General features: G+C 37.8%; 1 protein-coding gene across 1 annotated transcript; it reads left to right on the plus strand.

The window, feature by feature from the left end:
- Positions 1-2,594: 2,594 nt before the first annotated feature.
- LOC763307 lies at positions 2,595-9,383 on the plus strand. The gene is made up of 3 exons (XM_001199227.4): positions 2,595-2,658; positions 4,947-7,357; positions 8,469-9,383. Exons 2-3 carry the CDS (start codon positions 5,561-5,563, stop codon positions 8,871-8,873), a joined length of 2,202 nt encoding a protein of 733 aa, XP_001199227.2. The 5' UTR covers positions 2,595-2,658; positions 4,947-5,560; the 3' UTR covers positions 8,874-9,383.
- The last annotated feature ends 14,886 nt before the right edge of the window (positions 9,384-24,269 follow it).

Raw genomic sequence — 24,269 nt, forward strand, 5'->3', positions numbered from 1 at the left:
TCCAGAGAAGTACAACTGCATGAAGAGATTCTGACAACTCATCAAGCATAACAAAACCGACAGTGCTGGAATTGCGGAACTCAAATCTGACGGCATGCTCATTAGTGAACCTGCTGAGAAAGCTGATGCCCTGAATAAACAGTTCAAGAAGATTTTCACACATTAAGCGCCAGGGCCCGATGGGATCACCCCCACGCATCCAGGGTCATCGCTCCTATATTATGCAGCATCTACAGACTCTCGTATGCCACCGGCGAGATACCAGATGACTGGCATAAAGTAAACGTGGTGCCTGTCTACAAGAAAGGCGACAGAACCGATCCAAGCAACTATCTATCGTCCAATCTCCCTCAATGCATCTGCTGCAAGATGATGGAGCACATTCTTGCAAGTAGCATCATGAGGCATGGCGATGAAAAGAACATCATTCATCCCCTCCAACATGGGTTCCGACCTAAGAGATTCGTCAGTGACCTCCACAAGAACATGAAGCTAGGACTGCAAACTGATGTCCTTGTCATGGATTTCAACAAAGCCTTCGACAAGGTCAGTCACCAGAAACTACTGCACAAGCTGGACCACTATGGAGTGAGAGGAAAAAGCAACAGGTGGATCATCAACATTCTTCACCATCGAACCCAGCAAGTCGTTTTAGAATACCGTGCATCACCTGAGGTTGACGTCGACTCAGGAGTACCCCAAGGCTCTGTCCTAGGACCCTCTCTATTCCTGTACTACATCAACGACTTGTCAGACAAGCTCACCTCTCCGGTACGTCTGCGACCCAGTAATCGAGGTCAGACAAGAGCCTCTTGAACTACAGGAGGACTTTAATATACTCGCTGAATGGTCCGCTGAATTGATAATGGAGCTCAATACGGACAAGTGCAAGGCCATCACAGTATCCAGGAAGAAGAGCCATACACGACACCATGCAGTACATCCTGAACAAAACACAACTGGAAGAAGTCTCATCAACCAAGTAGCTTGGCATCACACTCATATCCGACTTGAAATGGGACAAACACATCACAAGTATATGCCAGAAAGCAAACAACACCCTCGCCTTCCTCCGACGAAATCTCCGGATCAACTCACCAGACTTGTAGAGTACTGCCAATTAAAGCTCTAGTAAGACCACTCGTTGAGTGCAGTGCCACAGTGTGGGATCCCTCCTCTGCAAAACACATCTATCTAATAGAAATGGTACAGGGACAGGCCGCTAGATTCACCCTAAATCGGTACCACAAGACCTCTAGCGACCTCCATGCTTCAACAACTTGACTGGACCAAACTCGAGCAAACGCAGAGAAAAGTTCAGACTGGTGATGCTGTACAAATTATACTATACTTCAATTGCTGCTGCGACTGCTGCTGATTATGTTTATACTATATTACTACTGCTGCTACTTCTACTATAAAATAGTGCTATGTAGACAGACGCGGATCCAGGGGGGCAGCGGGCCCTGCCCCCCCCCCCCGCAAAAAAAAATAGAGAGAGAAAGAGAGAAGGGAAAGAGAAAGAGGAGAGAAAGGAAAAGAAAGAAGAGGAAGAAGAAAAAAGGGGGGGGGAAAGAAGGAGATCGGGGGACCGAAAGGGCCTTGCCTCCCAGCTGTTACCTAACCCCCCCCCCCCCCCGTCAAAAAATATGTAGGCACACTAAACACCGGTCTTACATCGTGTAGCGTATTAACGTGCATTGGGTGTGACTCTCCTACATACGGGACCTTTACTTCACGTTCTTTTCGAGGAGCGGATTGTATTTACCTAAACCCGAGCCTGCATGGATCGAGAATAGATCGAAGGGACGCGCTTTATATACATGTACACTCAAACTTGTCGGCAAATTTGAATTGAACACCCTTCCAAACCCGCACCCCTTCCTAACCCGTACCCCTTCAAAATAATAATAAAAATAGTGGCTTCCACTTTTCGGTGCTCATGGCACATATTGGAATGTATATAGGCTTCAGCTTTTGTGAATACATACACGTAAAAGAAACCCAGGTATTCGCTCGGCACACGCCCATTAAAAAATGATGTCATCCAGTGAATAGGGAAATCCCCATTTTGATGCAACAACACCAACAAAAGAACACGTCATGATAGTCTACGTTCGGGTCTCATACTATTCCAGTGTTTCCAGTAAACATGATAAAACTCTCACTCAATTACCCAGAAACTAGTCTTCAGTCTGTTTCCCTTGTAAGGATTAAGGAAAAAAGAACTGAAGGAATTTTGTATCGATCTTTTATCAACTTTGAAAAATATTGTGTTCATTCTCGTCTTAAGCCACACAAACGGTTTGTTTATGAAGACTACATTCGACACTCTCTCGTTCAGTAAAGACTAGTGTGATTTCACTGCCTCTGTATATTGATTTGACATTATCTAATAGTAACCGAAGCCTTCGAGATAGGTAAAATGTTACGATGTATTAACCTGTTTCATTGGAGTTTTGATCAGTCACTTTTGATCTAGAATTCCTAAATTGTGGGTTTATATTGCGACTATTCGTCTCCCTTGCTGTTACGAGTATTGAAGACATGCAGCGTACTACACGACGAACGTGAAAACAGTATTTTCGACTGATTTATTCTACGTGAAGGCAGCATCGACTTGGTGAATTAATTTGCAAAGTTCATGACGGTATTCAGGTAAGCACATAATTTAAATAAAATTTTAATGAAGTAATGGATGTGAATCATGTGATGTTTTGTTAGGGCTATCGCAGAAATATACGAGTATATATTGAAGAATGCTAGATATAGAATAGTGGTATGGACTTTAGACCGACGACCATTGTGAAGTGCGACCGCGGTTGGGTATTACAATGGGTCAATCACTGATTTTTTAACAATGCTTGATCGGGTCTGAATTTAATCGTAGTAAATGTTATAAGGTGCTTTCTTCATTTAACGATCAATTATTTTGTTTAAACTGGAGCACCAGACCCGATCACTTTACAAGAACCCACTATTATAATTAGTCATTATTATTATTATTCATATTATTTTCATCATTATTATTATAATTATAATTTATTATTTGTTATCAATGTTATCATTATATCATTAGGCCTATACATGATTCATTGAGGTTCGAGTCCATAATTAAACCAAAACATGTAAAAAGATTTAAAAAACTTCGTACCAGTTTTGAAGAAGTAGTCCTATACATCTAATAATTTAATGAGAATACAACTAAATGATAACAAAAGACCAAAAATTAGTAGGGTGTAATTAATATTCTGAGACATTAACAAAGATTCGGTCTTATTTTGGTCCATTAAAGGTATTATGTCCCATTTGCTGGCCAAACAAATGAAATGGTTAAATTCTAACGGCATTTGAAAGACAATACTAATTTAGAACTTCCCTCAAAACGAAAGGGCTTGAAAATGGATTTTAGTGGGAAAATAACGACCTTAAGTAAGTTGTCGAATCGACTTAAGTGATTGCAATCACCTAAGTAATAGTATGATTTTCAGACCCTTTTACCGAATGGTCGTACGTTTTGTGCTGCACAAAGATTCAATCAGTTTAATTTTGGCCAGGAATGGGTTATTGATGTAAACAAATGCTCATGTACCTGTTATAGCTCATTTTATGTATGTAAATACCAAGGAAAAAAGGTGACTGACCGTGAAGTCTAGAAGTTAACCGGTTTCCTTGCATAATTTGAATACTAGGACACTGCTTATGTTTAAATTTCACAAATAGGACATACATGATATATTCATAATTCCTGCAAAGTTCTACAGAATTTGATGTTGGCTGCAAAAGGGACATAGTATCTTTAAAACTACCCTTCCTGCGGGCCCTATGCCTTATGACGGTTTAAACAAAAACTATTACACCTAAATGCAGAGGGGGAAATGTGGGCAAAACACTCGGTCCATGTGTGTAATCTTGGAGTAAGTCTCGAACCTGGAACCTCATGTAAGATAGTCAAGACAGGCACGGCTCTAGATGAATATATTTTGGAGGGGCTTGAGATGCTTGAGATTTTTGTTTCAGGGGAACCCCCAAAACACCCCACCCCCACCCCCTCTTGACTCGCTACCGAGTCTAGATCCTTCACCAATACACCACAGAAGTATTCCCACCTCTTAATAACCTCTAACACACTAGAAATAAAATGAAAGGATTACTCGACAAGCTCGATACTTAATCAAACTGAACATAGTGAATGAGGTGTAATTCAAATAGTTGGAAGTGATTTATCACTCCTGAACAGGAAATTGCACCAATACAACCAGTCCTTGCTTTTATGGATTTTTCATTAATTTCTTTAGATTGTTGTCCGTGATTGTCATATAGTAGTCGTAAGACATTACAATATTCATTAACCTTCTCTTATTATAGGATATAAGATAAAATATGAATTTAAAAAAAAATTGCAAACGGAGCTCATTGACCATTTAAATAATTCTCAGCCATGACCTCTACATGTTTAAGAATACATGAATTGAAAAGTATGCGGGAAAGAGCAGTAACAATTCAACATTTGTTTTGGTTTTCATGCCCTAACATTTATCCAAGCCCCAGAAAGAAGAATACTCGACCCCATCCCTCTTTTAAAAAGGGAAAGAAAATAGTTTTCTAGAACCGCTCCTTGGAAGGACGAAGGACTACTATTGTTTTTCTTTTGCGAATTGGATTTAAAGTTTTTTTTGTCCAGACATTTTCTTTCAAAGGGTATTTTATTGCCGGAATACAAGATGCTCTTGAATGTTTAATATGAGCTGGTTATTTGAATCCTTTCAAGTATCGTCTATAGGTCAAGGGCAAAACCTGACTCACCTGCATGATATACGACAATACGTGAGCGTTTTTTCCTCATCAGAAAACAAACATAAACTTCGGACGAAAATGACATTTCACGTAATCAGTAATACAACTTATCTCTCTCTCTCTCTATTCATTGTCTTTATTTGTCATAGAATCTTGGAGCGACCTGTTTTGAACAAACTTATAGGTCCAAGCCGAAAGATCCGCTTGGACAGTTCAACCACCGATCGTCAAATTCTTTTAAGTGCTAAGAAAGATCAGCATAAGTTTGCTCTCAGACTGTTTGAAGTTCAAAGGGGATTGATTATGCTTGAGTGTTTATCATTCGGAGTAGATTGAAAGAGATTCATATTTGTATTGGAGAGCAGAGAGCCGAACCAGGTATTTTCATGGGTGATAACATTATATGAATACTTGCATTCCATAGAGATTTTGTCCTTGCTGCGATGTTTACCTTACGATGCAGATATTTAGACAGAGAACAAGGGAAACGTCGCCGATCTTCATACACGTACACCTCCGTTTCGATTGTGGAACATTAGACTGATCGTGGAAAATATCTTTGAATTCATTTTGTACTACTACTGTAGGAGATGACTGAGAGCAAACAATAATGACCAAATTTCACTCAAATGCAGTGCAATCTGTGGAAAGTATCTGAATTCACTACTTTGTAAAATGGTATGGTTCACTCTTGAAATTTAGAATCTATCTGGAATTCGATCCAAAGATTTGAGGCAGAGCATCAGGAGGAAATGTTTTTACGATGGATGCCAAAGGCAATAATACTCACCAGACTATCACAGCAGCAGTCTTAAGCGTTGTCATTGTGCTATTGGTGATAATCCTTACGTTGTTGGTAATCTACATCGCCGTACTCAAATGGAAAAAGGGTCAGCGACGTCGTTCAGAGCGCGATGTCGAACGTCCGACCTCGCTGTTTCATCATAACCCTTCCAACTGCATTATATCAAACGCCATCAATTCGATGACCAATTACCAAATGAGGGCCCATGAGAACACTAAAGTGAATCCTGCGTATGTCCAAGAGCTGGAGGACGAAGGCTCCCAGAATGGATGGACTCCGGGTTGTGGTCCTTGTGATGGTGACTCAAGTGGTCACCATGTTAACGAGAACGACCTAACTATGGCTCATGAACAGGTGGATATATTAACTCCTAACAGTTGTGGTAGTGGACGTATCGACGGCGAGTTGATTGAATTGTTAAAAACAGATATGAGGGAAAGTGTCACTGTTGAGGTCGACAGCAAACTGTTAGTGTTTATGTCAAGGGAGATCGATGATTCAGGTGGAACTCTTGTTCTGGACAAGATGGGTATCTCACTTCTAATTCCACCCTGTGCCATCCCTCGCGGTAAGAAGCAGATCATCCAATTGGTACTTGACTGGGATCTCAGTGACTTCCCACCAATGACAGACACCCAGACTATTATAAGTCCTGTGGTTCACTGTGGTCCACATGGACTTAAGCTCTTAAAACCAGCCATCCTAAGCTTTATGCATTGTGCTGATGATGTTCAAGACATCGCGGTGTTGTCCAGCGAGACGCATTTGACTCAGGACAAACACTGGAAACCAATCCAGCATCGGAAGAAATGTGGCAAGGTTGAATACGCGCTTCTTGAAAACCAGTGTCAGGTGTACCTATCTCACTTCTCTCTCTACACCTGTATCGCACAAGGTTCACATCCTCGGTTGACCAAGAAGTGGATTCAGCTTGCCGCGTTCGGAAAGAAAGAGGGAGGACAATTCCAGGTGTTTATATACATGCTCAACAACACACCATGTGCTCTGCAGTTCGCTACTCAGCAACAAGCAAAGTATAATTGCTCAATGATTCGATGTCCTGTAGAGTTCTTGATTGATGAGGAAGGAGGGGACCTCGTCTTTGATTTGAAACACGTGAGTGAGGGGTGGAATCCTGTAGGGCGCAAATGGGAGGAGATCGGCCTCTTTCCTGACATCTGGCAAGGGAAGTGCAACAACATTTCCTTCACGTTCAAACACGATAACCCATCCTGCACAGACCTCAACTTTAATATCTGTCTCTTTCAGAAGGACATGCCTGACGTTAAGCGACACTTCGAAGTTGCCATGTCGTTTCAAATCAAAGGTCCACCCAGGAGCACTCGGAGATACCTACATCCCACCACCAATCTTAATGTGAATCTTTCCCCTGCTCTGCCTTCGTTTGTCATCAACGGGTTCGACAGCGGTATTTCGACCACTGCGTCGGAGACGACCTCTTTTAAGTCGGTGGTCATGGATCATTACCAGGTCACCAATAACGAGAGCAATACTGATAACGACGACAAAGATGGTCATTCATACCACATAGACGTGTCTGGTTGTTGCGGGGGAGATCAGGCGTATGATGGCAGCGAAGAGAGTGACGACGACGACGATGAAGGTGGGGATTTTGAGGAAGTCACATCAACCACGAAAAAAACTCACCTCGTCAAAAGCACACGAGGACAAATGCCGACGGAATATTCTGAGAGTACCAAATCGAGAAACACAACACATATCAATATCCACACGGTAAGTAAATACTTCTTTCTGCCTCACTTTCTAATAATAAGTATAACTTTAATGGGATACGAAATCTTCTTTATAGTTTTCTTTCTTAGTATTTGCCTTTACTAGCCAGCTCATTCACTTTCATTTTAGTCCATATATCTTATCTCCTTGTAGCACAGTGTCCTCACTGTTCGTTTCTACATTTGCATGTCTTGTCCGTTTGATCTTTAAAGCCTTTTCTCCTTTAAGAAGAAATCAGTCAGCATCGATGAAGTTCTAAAAACCTAATACTGACTATATATGTTCCATTTCATGTTCTGACCAGAGTCCTGTCCACCCCCTCAGTAAGGGATATTCAGTGATTATTTTGCTTTATTTAAAATTCTGTCGGTAAATTTTTGGGCATTTTTGAACAGATTGTTCTGCAAATGTGAAGAAATTGCTTTAAGCTATAATAATGATTGTTTTTCAATATTCTTAATTGATTCCATTCAATGCATAAACCATACATAAACAATTCATCTTGAATAAAAAAAAAACCTAGAAACAGTTAGATCAGAAATAAAATAATTACATCTTTATACAAGCCAAGACAATGAATTAACCTTCACAAACAATCCAACTTCGCTATATATACACTAAGAACCAATTAAAAACATAACACCCCTTCAAAAAAGAAGGCAAATAGTTTTTTTTTTATTATTATTGATTCCAAACAATACAAATTAATTTTAGAAATAAAATAGTTTTTTTTCGTTGACATGAATTCAAACATTTTTCATTACATAAACTGTACAATTGATGAAACAAAGATGAAATCACCCACATACACATACACACACGCTCACACACACACGCACACGCACGCATCGTCGAAAAATGATTATGTCACTTATGTCACAATAATGATGTCTCTATCGATTGAAAACTGTGTTAGCAGGTAATTAGGAGTTTACAGAGTATTTAACATCAAGCAGCCATTGTATTAGATTAGAATTCATTTCATCTTTGACATTATGGACTGAAACAACTCAGGAGTCAATTTGTAAATCGTGAAAGGGATGAATACGTTTTTGTCATCAATAATGCCGTTCAATTCGACTGTGATTCTTTTTCTTTCATCTCCATCCAGGGGAATGTAGTTCAACCTTCAAAATCCCTCGATCACCGTCAGCTCCTGCAAGACGACCCTCCTATCGCTGTCTTCCCTCTTCGGCTTCGGTCAAAGCTCACAGCCTTGCTGGACCCTCCAAGCTCCGTCACATCCTCGGTCAATGACTGGCGTGTTCTGGCTGAAAGCCTCAATCTAGATGCCTTGGTGAGTCTGATTCGTATGAAGCCGAGCCCTACTGAGGAATTGTTGGACGTCGCAGCGCAGAAAGGAAAGGACTGTCGATGGCTCTATGGAGTACTTCGTGACGCAGAACGTTACGACGCGGTGGACGAGGTAGCGAAGTACTTGGAGACCGAACAAACATGTGGACGAAGAGGAGGTTCGATGCAGGGATTCCAGCATATCGAAGACGCTCTCTTGTAGTTACTGATATACAGCTATCAATAGCGTTGACAATTATTATAGCATCATAGCATTTTTACAAGAGGTGTCATTTTGATTGCGTTATTATTTGCGTTAATCAGACCTATATCAGTATATGTCTTTGAGGATCAATTACGCCTAAAGGCTTGTTCAGATTATCAGATATGAAACGGCAAAACCGCGGCGGTTATGATAACGTATATGGTAATACGCTTCAAATCCTAAATTATATAACACATAGTTTAGTGAATACTTGCCTTTTGTTGCGCGCTGTTGCCGGTTGCCGTTTTTGCGACGGTTTACCGCGCATATCTGAATGAGCCTGAAATCATGCACCAGTATTTTAATGGAACAGTATTACACGTCTTATTTTGCAGTCGCATTTTGTACGAGGACATGGCGCGTCAAAGGCCGCACCAGTCGCTGACACAGTCTTGCGTTACCGGATAACACCTCGTACGCAACGTGCAGTCTTGAAGAAAAAAATATATATATAACTGTTTTTTTTTTTTTTTTTTTTTTTTTTTTTTTTTTCTACTGTGGGAGAGAATTGTAATCAAGTAGAATGACATCAAGTTTATGCTCTAATGATTTCGAAAATTTGCAGCGTTAAATCAATGCTTTCCATCTAATAACCCTAAGCTTGTACAGAATAATCTGTTTAATGAATCACAAATCAAATTTATCTTTAGTTAATTAATAGTTTATAATGATAACCTTTGATTTCAATACTAGTATTCCTGTATAATATATTTTCATTGAAATGATCGTCATTATCTCGCGTCGTCAGCATGATCATCGGCAGCGACTATGAGCGACACCTTCGTTATCATCATCTCTATCATCACTATCGTTATCATCACTATCGTTATCATCACTATCGTTATCATCATTATCGTCATCATCACCATCATCAAACTCATCATCATCGTCATCGTCATTAAAAGATCCATCACCATCATTATGACCATCACTGCCAGCATCATTATCACCATTACAAGATCCATCATCATCATGACAATCACTGCCACCAACATCATCATCATCATCATTATAGTTGCCATCAGCGTAATTATCGGCATAGTATTGTTTTGTTATCAATAATTTGCAATACATGCTAATGCCATAGACTTCCTATTTTATAAGATGTGTTTATTTTACTCTTTTTTTAAACTAAGAGTGAAAAATACAATTTGTCTCATGGTAAGAATGTAAGAATATTCGTGTAGCCACGAGGTCTAGGTTAGAATGACACTTGCATGTATTTTGCATCAAAAGACCCAAAGATATTAGAGAAAGTAATCAATGATGATTTGAAATCAGCTACGAAATGGTTTTCAAATAATGAATTGTTGCTTAACGTTGACAAATGTCAGGTCATGTTAACCGGCTCAAAGTCAAATTTGAGTCGTTTCTGTAATATTGATATTCGTCTGAATAACAAAAAATTACTTAGAGTAATGGAATGCAAATATCTTGGGATTTTGCTTGATTGCAATTTCTCATGGAACCCACAAATAGACCATGTAAAGAAAAAGGTTTTAAAGACATATTTTGCTTTAAAGCGAATGAGACAATTCAGCCTCATTTCGCTTATTGCAGCACGATTTGGATGAACGGTAGAGAAACTCGGTTAAAACAACTTCAAACTCTACAAAATAGGTGTTTGAGATCTGTACTTGGAGTGAATAGTAGATATCACACTGAAATTCTTTATAAAACCCTTGAAATTGACATGCTAAAAGAATACTGGGTCAAACAGGCTTTAGTTACTATATTTAAGTTGTTACATAATCTTGGTCCACCTGTTTTATCGTCATTGATCCAATTTAATACTAATGTAAGCTATAGGTTCCGCTACGCAAATTCACAAATCCCCCTTCCAAGACCTCACACTAATTTTATTCAACATAGTCCATTATATCATGCATCAAAACTTTTTAATACCCTACCCAACGATATCAGAATTATAAATGTTTTTAAATCTTACAACACTGAGATTAGTAAAATTCAAGATATTTTTGCTCACTTCTTCCATCTCGTAGATAATTTTTTTTTTTTTCTTTTTTTCCCCCCCCCTCACTTTATCACTATGATTCTATTTTGTACTTTGATTCTATTTCTGTAAATATGTTCACTTATTATAACTTGCATATTTGTTTGTAAATTGTATTTTCATTGTTTTATTTTCTGTTATATGTAATCACGGCCCTGCTGAAAAACAGCTTTTGCTGAATGCGGGCACAATTGTATTATGTTTTTAACCGTGAATAAATAAAATATACCATACCATACCATACCATACCATACCAAATCCCAATTTACATTTTGAAAGGCTTCACATGTTTTCGCAAAATTCCGCATTCAGTCAGTAACAGAATTGTATCAGTCTTAGTGAATACAGACTTCACCGATAAGTCACAAGCACCGACAAGATTTTTTGTAAACAACGTTTTGAAGGTAGTGGTGTAGCATTGGTCCAATCTTTAAAGAGGCACTGGAGTCATGGGGGAGATGGTAGCGGTCATGCTCATTGATGACATTCCAGAGAATATGACCATCATGTAAGGGGATGGGTTGAGGTGCCGCAATGTTTATAGGCTTTCTCTTTCTCTCCTTTGGTTTACCTTTTTATTCATTTATTTATTTTATTTCTAAAACTTGATAAGGGCGTGTGGCTTCCGTGCCAGCCCCTCCCCTTCCCTCTGTATAGCTATAAACACCACTAATAAATGCTCTGTAAAAAACATGACGACAGATCTTTCAACTGCTGCCAAAAAACGATTTGAAGACAGACTATGAATTCATTGAAGTATCTACAATTCTACAGGGAATGTCTAAAAATGGATGACCAATTTAACAACATGACATTATGTTTACTACTTCTACAATTATCATTATTCATGCTCTGGGTGTCTGAATCGGTAAGAAATATGGGAAGAATCTACACTGTTGCCCATGGAGTTAGAACGATTTTTTAAAACCTCTTTCCATAAAATGACTGTGACAATATAATTCATTCTTGGTAAATAAAGTTGATATCCTCTTACACATTCGTTGATGTATCTAAAGAGTCATACAGATTGACCAAGTTCAAGTTCAAATTCAAGTTCAAAATTATTCAACACTCTTCATAAAGACATTTAAAACATACAAATACAGAATGGAATGATAAAAAACAAGATAGTGATAACAAATAACAAGGGCAATTTATGAGAGCATTTGGGATAGGCAGAAAGGAGGGGTTCCTTATATGAAAGCCTACCCCAAAAACACATGCATACAGGAAAAAAAGAAACATGAACAAAAGAACAGAACAAAAACAAAAAAAACATACCAAAACATACTGTCATGTACAAATAGAGTAAAAAAAAGGTGTCAAATTTACCCATGCTATTAATACTGATTATTATACTTTTTTAACAGAAATTGTTTATATTTAATTTTAAACCAATTTTAGACCAATACAGCTATGAGAAGATATAAACTTTATCTATCAAGAATGACCAATATTCTCACAATGATTTCATGAAAAGAGATAAGAAAAAATATTCACATTTTATGGGAAGCAGTGTGTTACGAAATCATACTGCATACATTGTTACTATACTACCGTTTTATTGCATTGTTCAAAATGATTGATGTAAACATGACTGTAAACGTACACACCCAACGTCATTTATATTTCCATTTATGTATATAAATAGTCAAAGTAGTCAGCACGTTTCAACCTTCCAAATAAAAAAAAATTCTATTCATATGTGAGTTTCATGATTTAAGAATTTTATTCCAAGTTCTTCCTGTTTCGCGTATAATCTAGAATGAATTTATTCATCCAGCTAGTTCCTTTGTGTAATGAATTATGATAATCAACTCATTTTGGGTCTGTGCACCTCATTTCCCTCATGCATTTTATTTTTTTTCGGCTGAGGGGGAGGGGGGGGGGGTAGGAGTACATCCATTTATATGTATTTAAATGTATCCATTAAAAAGATATTTAATATGTATATGTTGTAAGCCTGTTTGTATTCAAGTTTTCGTGAGGATAAAGAAAAAACAATAATAAAGCATTTACCTTTTTTCAATTTTAAAGTGACATTCGTGATGAACAGCTGGCTGAGAATATTTAAATACTAGAGTAAATGATTATTATGTTTAGATCATAAAGCCTCTCCCTTTCCTCTCTCTCATTCTCTCTCTCTCTCTCCCCCTCTCTCTCTCCCTCTCTCTCTCTCTTTCTCTCTCTCCCTCCTCTCCATCCCTCTCTCTCTCTCTCTCTCTCTCTCTCTCTCTCCCTCTCCCTCTCTCTTTCTTTCTCTCTCTCTCTTTCTCTCTCTGTCTCACTGTGTCTCTATCTATCTTTCTCCATGACTCAATTTCTCTGTATGTAATATGCTCATACATGTCTATCTTTGTTCCTTTACTTTTCTCTCCTTCTCTTTTTCTTTCTCCTTTTCTCTTTCATATTCTCTCCACTTATCTTACTGTCTCTTACTGCCATATATGGACCCTGGTGAACACTAGCACGAGTGCTCCATCCCACAAGTTGTAAATACATAAATAAATGAATAGGGCTACGTATAAAAAAAATACATAATTACGTGACTTGATCAGTACATAACGCGTTCTAAAAATACGTCTGGGGGAGGAAAAAAAAAGAGTTCTTAATTACCGATAATTCATTTCCAATAAAAAAACCTTGATGTATTCTCTTTTCGGGTGCTCAGGTATTCAAAGTATCATACCAGGTAAACCAAGCATTTCTCGATTATCATGATGCATGACATATATGGGGTTCAATATGGCGATGACGTCATTGCATACAATCAAAAAACGTGTCGATAGCCAATGACAACAATGATACGCAAAGGTAAAATGGGCGAAATTCCCCATTTTACAGTAGCGCAGACCAAGACAGTGGGGAGGTATCGGCATCATGAGGCCGGGGGTTGTACTACATGGACGTGTGTGTGTGTGCGTGTGTGTGTGTGTGTGGGGGGGGGGGGGTGTCATGATCTTTTCACGTTACTTCCCCTTCTCTGTAAATCTTCTTTTTCTTATTCTTCTTTTCTCTCTCTCTCTCTCTCTCCCTCCCTTTCCATTTTCTATCGTTTTTTCCATTCGACAGGGGGAGTGTTCCCCACGTGCCCCCAGAACTACGACACTGAAAGTAAATATTTCAAGATTGTGGGTCTGACTCTACCTTGGCATACTAACAGGGGATGGAGGCTTGACCCCCCCCTCCCCCCCCCCCCCCTCCCAATAAAATTCAAACGTGGTTTATTTCTTATTCGATACCAGTGAGATACCGTTTATTGCTTACTTCAGTCCTTCTTCTTTCACATGATTTCAGTAGAACTATGTTACTTTATGCTATTTAATTCTGATTTCTCCTAATTTGTGTTTCCATATGTTACAATAAGCTATATTTCTCGTATTTATATACTGATTTATTTTTAAAATTCAATATATCATGTTATGCTATTTTATACATTACATTACGTATTGTTAATTTTGTTTGTAAACTTTTGTAATTCGGCTGAACGCCGCAATGAAAGTTTTATTTGAAATAAACCATTTTGAATTGAATTGAATTGAATTAAAAATGTTGCTGAAATTACATGATTTTCCGGGGTTTTTTTCTCACTATTTTGTAAATAATACTTTTGAATGCGACAATATCCGCACACGCCCCTCCTTAAAAAGAAAATTGCCCATTATGCCACCTGGTGGTGTTGCGAACTTTTTTTCTGCTCCCCAAAAAAGTTTTGGCTCATTACGCCACTGAAGCTCTAGTATGTACGTGATTTCAAAGTCTTTATTTTAACAAGTAATTGAGTTGATGTGGACAATAACAATAGTTCAAACAATGATAACATGAAGCCACAGTTTGCAGTCAGCAAACCAAGATCTTCGGTAGAAAAAAAGAGCTTCGTGATAAACGCAACGAAGGGCTTGGAAGGCAAAATATGTATCTGTATATAGACAAATATAAGTAACGTTTCTATCACATTTTTAGATATTATAGTATGATTCACAGTTTTTGTCATAAGAAAGTTAGTCGTCTATGGGGGGGGGGGTGCTTTCATTGTAAGATGATATTCTAAGTCTACATAAAAACCAACTTTGAATACCAGGCAATGACATATGTAATCACTCGTTTCAATAATTTGCATTAACAAGTAGGACCCGTTTAAAATGAATGGAAGCTTGTTTTCAATTTAATTTAACATTAAAAAAAAAATTAAACATACATGTAAGTAAAATACATTACATAAAAAACCATTCTGTTACAATTAACATGGCTATATCATCCATAGTCAAAAATGACATCATAATCACTAGCCTGAAGCCAGAAGGCTATACCCTTATTATTTATCTTGCCAAGAATGTAGGGGCGACCCCCCCCCCCCAACAAAAAAGGTGCCATATAACTCATGCGAGTTGTTTCCAAATATTTAAATTATGTTACAGGTGGAACAAAAAGAAATAATATATTATTTGCTAATCTTTATATTATAACACAAACAGGACCCACGAAACAATCGAGAGAGACGGGAATTCAACGCTAAACGAATGATAAACTATCGTTGATAGTGTATCAATAAATAAATCATGATTACAATATCGGATTTTACTTCATATCTATAAAGCTACGAAATTCTTACTTGACTTATGATTTTCTCTAAATTGACATGCATTGAACATTGCCCGTGAAATGAGGGGAAACGAAACGAATTTCCACTTCATATTTTTAATCACTATTATTATTATATTTGAGATAAGGTCTGAAGTCCAGTGCTATATGAAATGTGTGCTTCGCTCGTGAATGCTAACCACTTACTTCCACATATCAATGGGATCCTAAGTTTCCCACTTGAAATTGTTGATTTGTCCAAAGTCCACTAATGAAAACCAATGGCGGATCTATAAAGGCTGCCGGGGGTACGTGCTTTAACAACAAAAAATGATAGTTTCCTACACCCCTCCCCCTAGTGGCGTAGCGTGGTCTCAGTCACTGGGGGGGGGGGGGGGGGCAGTTTTTTAGTCTACTAGATCAGCTTTTAAACCCTTTTAGTTATAGTCACGGCATTCTTTTAGGAGTTGAAAAGTTTCGCGTCACCCCAATCCAGATTTCACCAAAAAGGATTTGTTTCTCATCCCTCGTATACAAAGACGAACGGACACATTTTCGCGAGAGGGCCTCTTGCCCGAAATTTATACTATCCACATCTTAAATATTGCGAGCGAGCGAAAAATTTGCACTTTTATCAGGGCAAAAATGTTATTTAGTCATCAATATAAACTAGATGAAATGTAAGATTACATATTCGGTCATTTCGTTACCAGCAATCATCATGAGTTATCAATTTTGCGAGAGGTTAAGCCAACGAGGGAGAAAATGACACCTCCTTCCCTCTCTTTCATCTTGCCCTTTCCTCACCATCACCCTGCCTAAATATCTCCCTCTCTATTCACAATCAATCCACCAGAATCTCCATCCCACTTCTCAAACATACTTACTCCAATGCATGAACACAACTGTATGTATGTAGGTCAAGCGTTCGAAGGGCGTTTGCTTCCCTGCTTGTTAGTAGAGTAAATACATCGTATTTGCTCGTCGGGGGAAGTGAAACATTGATCTTTAAACTAGTTGATTTGAATTTGTCTCGGTATACAGGATTTGATAAGACACCAAACATAATTATCAGTGATAACACTCGAGATCAACAATTACAATGCTATCCTAGAGCTTCAAAACTCAGAATGAGATTAAACCTGTGTTCATCTAGAGGCCCAAGCTGGTGAGGAGGCACTGGTGTCCCAAATTTCAGAGCCATCTATATACAAACACGGAGTTTGGCCAATCGGTTTCAGTTGGTCACAACATGGCATATTCATTTCTGTTGTGCTTGCCCAACAAGGCAGCATTAGGTCAAATTCGTAGGGTTTTGGACCGGAAGACAACTCTCACTCTCATCCATGCCTTCGTCACCTCTAAACTTGACACATGCAATGCACTTCTTCCTAATTTTCCTGCCAACGTACTTATGAAGCTTCAAAGAATTCAAAACATCGCAGCCAGAATCACAGAGAAAGCAACTGGTCTCACTTCTACCACATCCCTTCTCCGTAACCTCCACTGGCTCCCAATCAACAAGCGGATTCACTTTAAGATCCTACTTCTCACCTACAAGTCTCTCTCTAACTCTTCCCCTTCTTATCTGTCTGAACTCATTCATACCTACACACCCTCCCGTGCTCTCAGATCCCAGAACAAACATCTTCTCCAGGTTCCTCGTTTTAAGACCCAGTACTACGGCCGTAGCTCCTTCACCTTCAATGCTCCCACCCTCTGAAACTCTCTCCCGCTCGCCATTAGAACTGCACCTTCCATCCAGACCTTCAAGACTGCACTTAAGACCTACCTTTTTAAGACTTAATTATTATCATGCTTTGTTATCTATAATTTCAATTGAAATTGTATAATTGTCTACAACTTGTAATATATGAATAAAATCTTGAACCATAATTGTTGTATCATTATTTAAGAATGAATTATAATGTTTATCTATCTAGTTACTGTTGTACTATTTTAGTTAAGATTTTGTCAGAATTTTTGTTTGAGGATAGTTCAATAGTAGATGCATGTAATTAATTAAGCTTGTAATACAATTTAAAGCGCATAGAGACATACCTTGTATAATGCGCTATAGAAATATAATTTATTATATTATTAGCCATACTGTGCAAAACTCGAACAGGGTTAGCCAAATTCTTCTAATCAATGGCACTGCTAAAGTGCCCCAAAATAATTTTCAGGTTACATGTACTACTAACTTTTGAAAAGAAATATTTGTGTATTTATTACATTTTATTTCCTTCTCAACGGTACAATATGCAACACAATGTATATATAAATTATATATGTAACAATGGTTTCAACATAGAGTATACAGTAAATAATTCAGATAACAAAAGGAGGCGAAAATCCGAAAAGCATGGCTTGTGTTGGGAACGCCCATATTAGGTTAACACAGTTAATACATTTATGGTCCAAAATGTGATCGGAAGCCTAATTTTGAATAACGATAGTGTTATGGAGAATAGTTGATAATACTTTTCTACAGATACGATGATATCCATGGATTTTCGGTTTTACGCATCACGGTAGAAATAGAATTCTTATTACTTTATTCGAAATCAGCCTTGACAGTGTTATAGGAGTAAGTTGTTCTTGAAACTTAGATATTTGTTTCCTTCATTTTATTTCGTTATTTTACACCATGAGAGCTAACTCATTACAAGTCAAAGTATTAACTTCTTAACTTGAATAGTACTTAATGTCATATGGATTGTTTATAAATTATCTTCTTTAGGGAAGCCGTTCACGTGTGCTTAGCTCAGGGGCGTAAATCCGTACCGAGGAGTGGGGGGGGGGGGGGGGGATGATCTGCGATAGCCATCACATACTAGCAGGAGCACACGCCCACACTAATTTACGCAAGCGCGCGCGATCGCGCACGCACAAACACACAACACAACACACACACACACACACACACACACACACACACGCTCGCTCATAAGGGGTGTGTGGGCGATAGGCCTACCGCGCGAAGCGCGGAAGCTTAGACGTTTCGTTAAATTATTAGTAAAAAGAAGACGATTTATTGTACCGTTCTCTACTGTTAACCCTTGTCTGAATGAATCCCCCCCCCTCCCGCGTGAAGCGCGAAAGCTTTGGCGTTTCATTAAATTATTATAAAAAGGAGACGATTTGCTGTACCGTTCTCGACTGTCAATCCTTGTCTGAATTCAGTTACCCCCTCCCCCCCTCCCCCCTCCCGCGCGGAAGTTTTGGCGTTTCATTAAATAATAGGAGAAAGTAGAAGATTTGTTAAACCGTGCTCGACTCTTAATCTTTGGCTGAATTCGGTTTACCCCTCCCGCGCAAAGCGCGGAAGTTTTGACGTTTCATTAAATTATTAGAGAAAGCAGACGATTCGTTGTACCGTTTTCGACTCTTGATAAGCCCTATTTATCTGAATTCAGTTTCCCCCTCTCGCGCGAAGCGCGGAAGCCTTGACGTTTCCTTAAATTATAAGAGAAAGCAGACGATTGGGTGTACTGTTCTCGACTCTTAATTCTCGTCTGAATTCAGTTTCCCCTTCCCGCGCGAAGCGCGAAAAGCTTAGACGTTTGATTTAATTATTATAGAAAGAAGACGATTCGTTGCACCGTTTTCGACTCTTAATAAGCCCTATTTATCTGCATTCAGTTTCCCCCTCTCGCGCGAAGCGCGGAAGCCTTGACGTTTCCTTAAATTATAAGAGAAAGCAGACGATTGGGTGTACTGTTCTCGACTCTTGATTCCCGTCTAAATTCTGTTTCCCTTTCCTGCGCGAAGCGCGAAAAGCTTAGACGTTTGATTTAATTATTATAGGAAGAAGACGATTCGTTGCACCGTTTTCGACTCTTAATAAGCCTTATTTATCTGAATTCAGTCTCCCCCTCTCGCGCGAAGCGCGAAAGCTTTGGCGTTTCATTAAATTATTATAAAAAGGAGACGATTTGCTGTACCGTTCTCGACTGTCAATCCTCCCCCCCCCCTCCCGCGCGGAAGTTTTGGCGTTTCATTAAATTATAGGAGAAAGTAGACGATTTGTTAAACCGTGCTCGACTCTTAATCTTTGTCTGAATTCGGTTTACCCCTCCCGCGCAAAGCGCGGAAGTTTTGACGTTTCATTAAATTATTAGAGAAAGCAGACGATTCGTTGTACCGTTTTCGACTCTTAATAAGCCCTATTTATCTGAATTCAGTTTCCCCCTCTCGCGCGAAGCGCGGAAGCCTTGGCGTTTCCTTAAATTATTAGAGAAAGCAGACGATTGGGTGTACTGTTCTCGACTCTTAATTCTCGTCTGAATTCAGTTTCCCCTTCTCGCGCGAAGCGCGAAAAGCTTAGACGTTTGATTTAATTATTATAGAAAGACGATTCGTTGCACCGTTTTCGACTCTTAATAAGCCCTATTTATCTGCATTCAGTTTCCCCCTCTCGCGCGAAGCGCGGAAGCCTTGACGTTTCCTTAATTTATTAGAGAAAGCAGACGATTGAGTGTACTGTTTTCGACTCTTAATTCTCGTCTGAATTCAGTTTCCCCTTCCTGCGCGAAGCGCGAAAAGCTTAGACGTTTGATTTAATTATTATAGAAAGAAGACGATTCGTTGCAACGTTTTCGCCTTTTAATAAGCCATATTTATCTGAATTCAGTTTCTCCCTCTCGCGCGAAGCGCGGAAGCCTTGACGTTTCCTTATCGTGACATACTGTATACGTGTAGGCTATACATAAACAAAATAACTCATTTCTCATGCATTATGCTGCAATTGAAACAATCACATTTTTTCTTCTTCTTCTTCTTCCTTTTTTTTCCTCTCTTTTTTTGGTAATATTAGGGGGGATGATTGTACAGGTCATCCCCCCTACTTCAAACCAGGGGGGGGGGGGATGCAGCCCCCCCATCCCCCCGGGATTTACGCCCCTGGCTTAGCTTATTTACAGTAACTACGGAGAAGGGGTCCCTTTACCCTTCCCCAGATCAAATTGATTGATTGATTGATTGATTTTATTCGCCAAGCCTCCAACATACCATAAATTAAAAGAATAACAAATCCAAATGAAGTCAGCTTGAACAGGATAACCCACGAAAGCTCGAGAGCTTATTTCCATTTGGGTCCCCGATACATGTTCACAATTAGTAAGTTAAAATCGTATTATTTACAGACAGATAAGATTTAATTTTTTTTTATATTAACGATAGTAATAATAATAACATTAAACTGAATGATAATAAGTACAAGAAGAATAAGAAGATAAAGAAAAGAAGAGGATAAGGTAGAAGAAGAAAAAGAAGAGGAAAATAATGATGAATATGTTGAAAATCTATAACGTACAAAAACATAGGTATATATTTTATTTAAAAAAATATGAACCGGCAGAGAAAAGAAAAGTGTTCTGTATTTAATCATATAACATGTCATTCACTTCTCTCCTCTGACTCTCAAGTGTTAGGTATTCCTTTAAGTTCCTCTTAAAATGAGCAAAATTTTCTATTTCTTTTATATCATTTGGAAGGGAATTCCACTTTTGCTATTTTCATATCATCTGGCCGGACCACGGCTACGTTGCTGCCCTGATATTATGGTTAACTTTGTCTTTGTGTTCTCCTTGATGTGAGGTATTGTTTTAATAGTTTACTGTCAAATTTGAGAATTGAATAAAAAGACATATTTCTTGGACAAATCTTACTAATGTATGATGAATGATGATTGACGATGATGGTGATGAAGTTATTTACCTGTCAGCTTGTAGACAAGTAACTAGGGGCCTTCATCTTTACATCCTATCCGACAGACTTGGGAATGAGAATTAATGAGAATTATTGCTTCATCCATGGGCACTCGCACATCCACTAATTTTCGAACCTGAAACCTCCCTGTTGCAAGACCATTGTTTTATTGAATATAAACACAACTGACACTCTTTTTAACAGGTAAATCAAACAAAATTTTAATTCACAACAAAAAAATCCATTTATGGCTGAGGTAACATCTACTTTGCTTAAAAACAAACTGAAAATTTCTGTCATTTTACAATTTTACATATTATACACAGAATCTACAGCCAGGTATTGCTCTGAGAAAGTGTTTCTAATTGGGATAATGCTGCGATTAATTCAAACAACTTTTGAAAGGGATGAAAGCGTACTTGAATATCATTCACATTGGGGGAAAATTTACTGACTAGTAATATCATACACATTAAACTTCTTAAAATATACAGCAAACAATATGCATACTGTGCTCTTAACTGTGATTGTCCTATTTACTTCTATAGGTACTCAAATAAATATAATAAAACTTAAAAATGTGTCTTTAAGTAATACCAATTACTGAACATTTTGCCATAAATATTGATAATTTGGGCCAAGCATCTAAAGAAAGGAAATTTATACTCATTTTTTACTGATAAATGCACAACATAAAGATTGCTTCATAAATTTACGAAAAAAGGACTTCATGGACAATACGAACAAACGATTGTAATCACGTAATAATACTTGCAAGCAATCACATCAAGAAAGGAAAAGAAACACACAGCATACATTTATACAATTACATTTAGAAATTAAGATACATGCATTCAAAGTAGATGATTGATCCAATGGAGATTGTCAAAATGAAAGAAAATTTTGGCAAAAGTCCTTTTATGAAAAGCAAGAAAAGATTCTACAAAATGGAGGGAGCTTATATTAAATTCAAAAGTTGGCATTTTTTAAGTAAACGTGCTTTCTTGGGATATTGATCGCAAATATTCCCATTTTGGCACAATTTTTTTTTATGAGGAAGAATCAGTCCTGGTTTTTAAAGAATATCTATAAATCTAATTTAATTTTGAAAATTTTGTTGGTGTTGTTCTCTCAAATCTCTGGTTAGGTCTGAAAATACATGTGTAAATCATTTATAGGAAAATCTTGACTCTCTTTTGGTACTTTCACAGTTCACAAAATACATCACTCATTTAGCACTTGAAAAGTGGGAAGAATAAAGGATGTAATTTTTGGCTCTTTCTACACGTATATGGTACTACAATAAGGCAAGTCTGATCAAGAATAAAAAAATTCAAAATAAATAAATTCCACAAGAACTATATTCTACTTCCAGAAGTGAAAACACAAGTTCATGTTAATGCAAATACACTGCGTGATTCAATTTGTCTGAAGTCAGATGAAATCTGGGTGTTTAGCATGAGTATAGCTATCACAGGCATAGTCACTAGGTACATGTGTGCACTAACACATATTGAAACAAATCACATACAAGCAATATGACATCATGTTAAACAAACAAAAAGAAAATGGAACAGTCGCATTCTTGACTACACTTTGGCAAATTTTCTGGACAAACGATAGCATTTCTATGCTTCTGAAGTACATTGAACCTATCTATTGGGAATATCCAAGCACATTTCAATATTATGATCTGAATAATTTATCAAAAATGACATGGGAGTATGGCTAACCCTGTAAACGATCATCGGATCGGCCGCCGATACCGATCCGATCAGGGGTGATCGGCGAAAAATTTCCGATCGCCGATCAATTGAAATGATCGGAAAAAAATCGGCAATTTTTTTTTTTTTTTTTTTTTTAAATGACGAAATTTTTCAAGTTTTTGGCTATCAAATGCTCAAAAAAAGTTCATGGCTGGGATTATTTTGTCATTTGGAGTTGTTGTAGACCATGTTTGTTGATATTTAGTGCCTTTTCATGACTTTGAAATTAATAATATTGGTCTAAGAGCAGAGGCAAAACATGCGGGCCGCCATCTTGGATTATAATGCATAGAGGTCTACCTACATTATAATTCAAGATATGGCGGCCTGCATGTTTTGCCTCTGCTCTTAGATCTAGACCAATATTATTAATTTCAAAGTCATGAAAAGGCACTAAATATCAACAAACATGGTCTACAACAACTCCAAATGACAAAATAATCCCAGCCATGAACTTTTTTTGAGCATTTGATAGCCAAAAACTTAAAAGTTTTCGTCATTAAAAAAAAAAAAAAAACCTACATTATAATCCAAGATGGCGGCCCGCATGTTTTGCCTCTGCTCTTAGACCAATATTTTTAATTTCAAAGTCATGAAAAGGCACAAAATATCAACAAACATGGTCTACAACAACTTCAAATGACAAAATAATCCCAGCCATGAACTTTTTTTGAGCATTTGATAGCCAAAAACTTGAAAAATTTCGTCATTAAAAAAAAAAAAAAAAAAAAAAAAAAAAAAAAAAAAAATCGGCCGATTTTTTTTGTCGCTCTTCCGATCCGATACCGATCAAAGGTGCGAGGGTGTCGCTCCGATCTTCCGATCCGATCAGAGCCCCAACTTACAGGGTTAAGTATGGCTATTACAATGGCTTACTGTCTATGTTGAAATAGACGTGATTATATAAAATACTTTGATAATCAGTATGCCCTATAAATGTATCACACACAAGTTTATATCAAAGTACATTAGGGACACTATGCAACCGTCTGTATAACAATGCAAATCTTACACAATTCAATATTTGACAAACGTTACAGAAACTATCCATATACATTTTTCTTTTTACAGCCAACTATGTCATTAAGCAGGTAGTATTAAACAATAAAACTTGTCTATACAGCTCTACCATACTTCTCCATACATGTTAGGAATTAAAGAAGAAAGTCTGGAGTTCTGCTCAGAGTTTGAGAAAAACAAAAAAATTAAAATGATAAGACCCTACAAAAAGAAATTGAAATGATTTCATTTGACTTTTTAGAGTTGTTATGCACATTCTTT

This window comes from Strongylocentrotus purpuratus, unplaced genomic scaffold (genome assembly GCF_000002235.5).
Source record: "Strongylocentrotus purpuratus isolate Spur 01 unplaced genomic scaffold, Spur_5.0 spur5_scaffold_2, whole genome shotgun sequence".
Classification (NCBI taxonomy): Eukaryota; Metazoa; Echinodermata; class Echinoidea; order Camarodonta; family Strongylocentrotidae; genus Strongylocentrotus; species Strongylocentrotus purpuratus.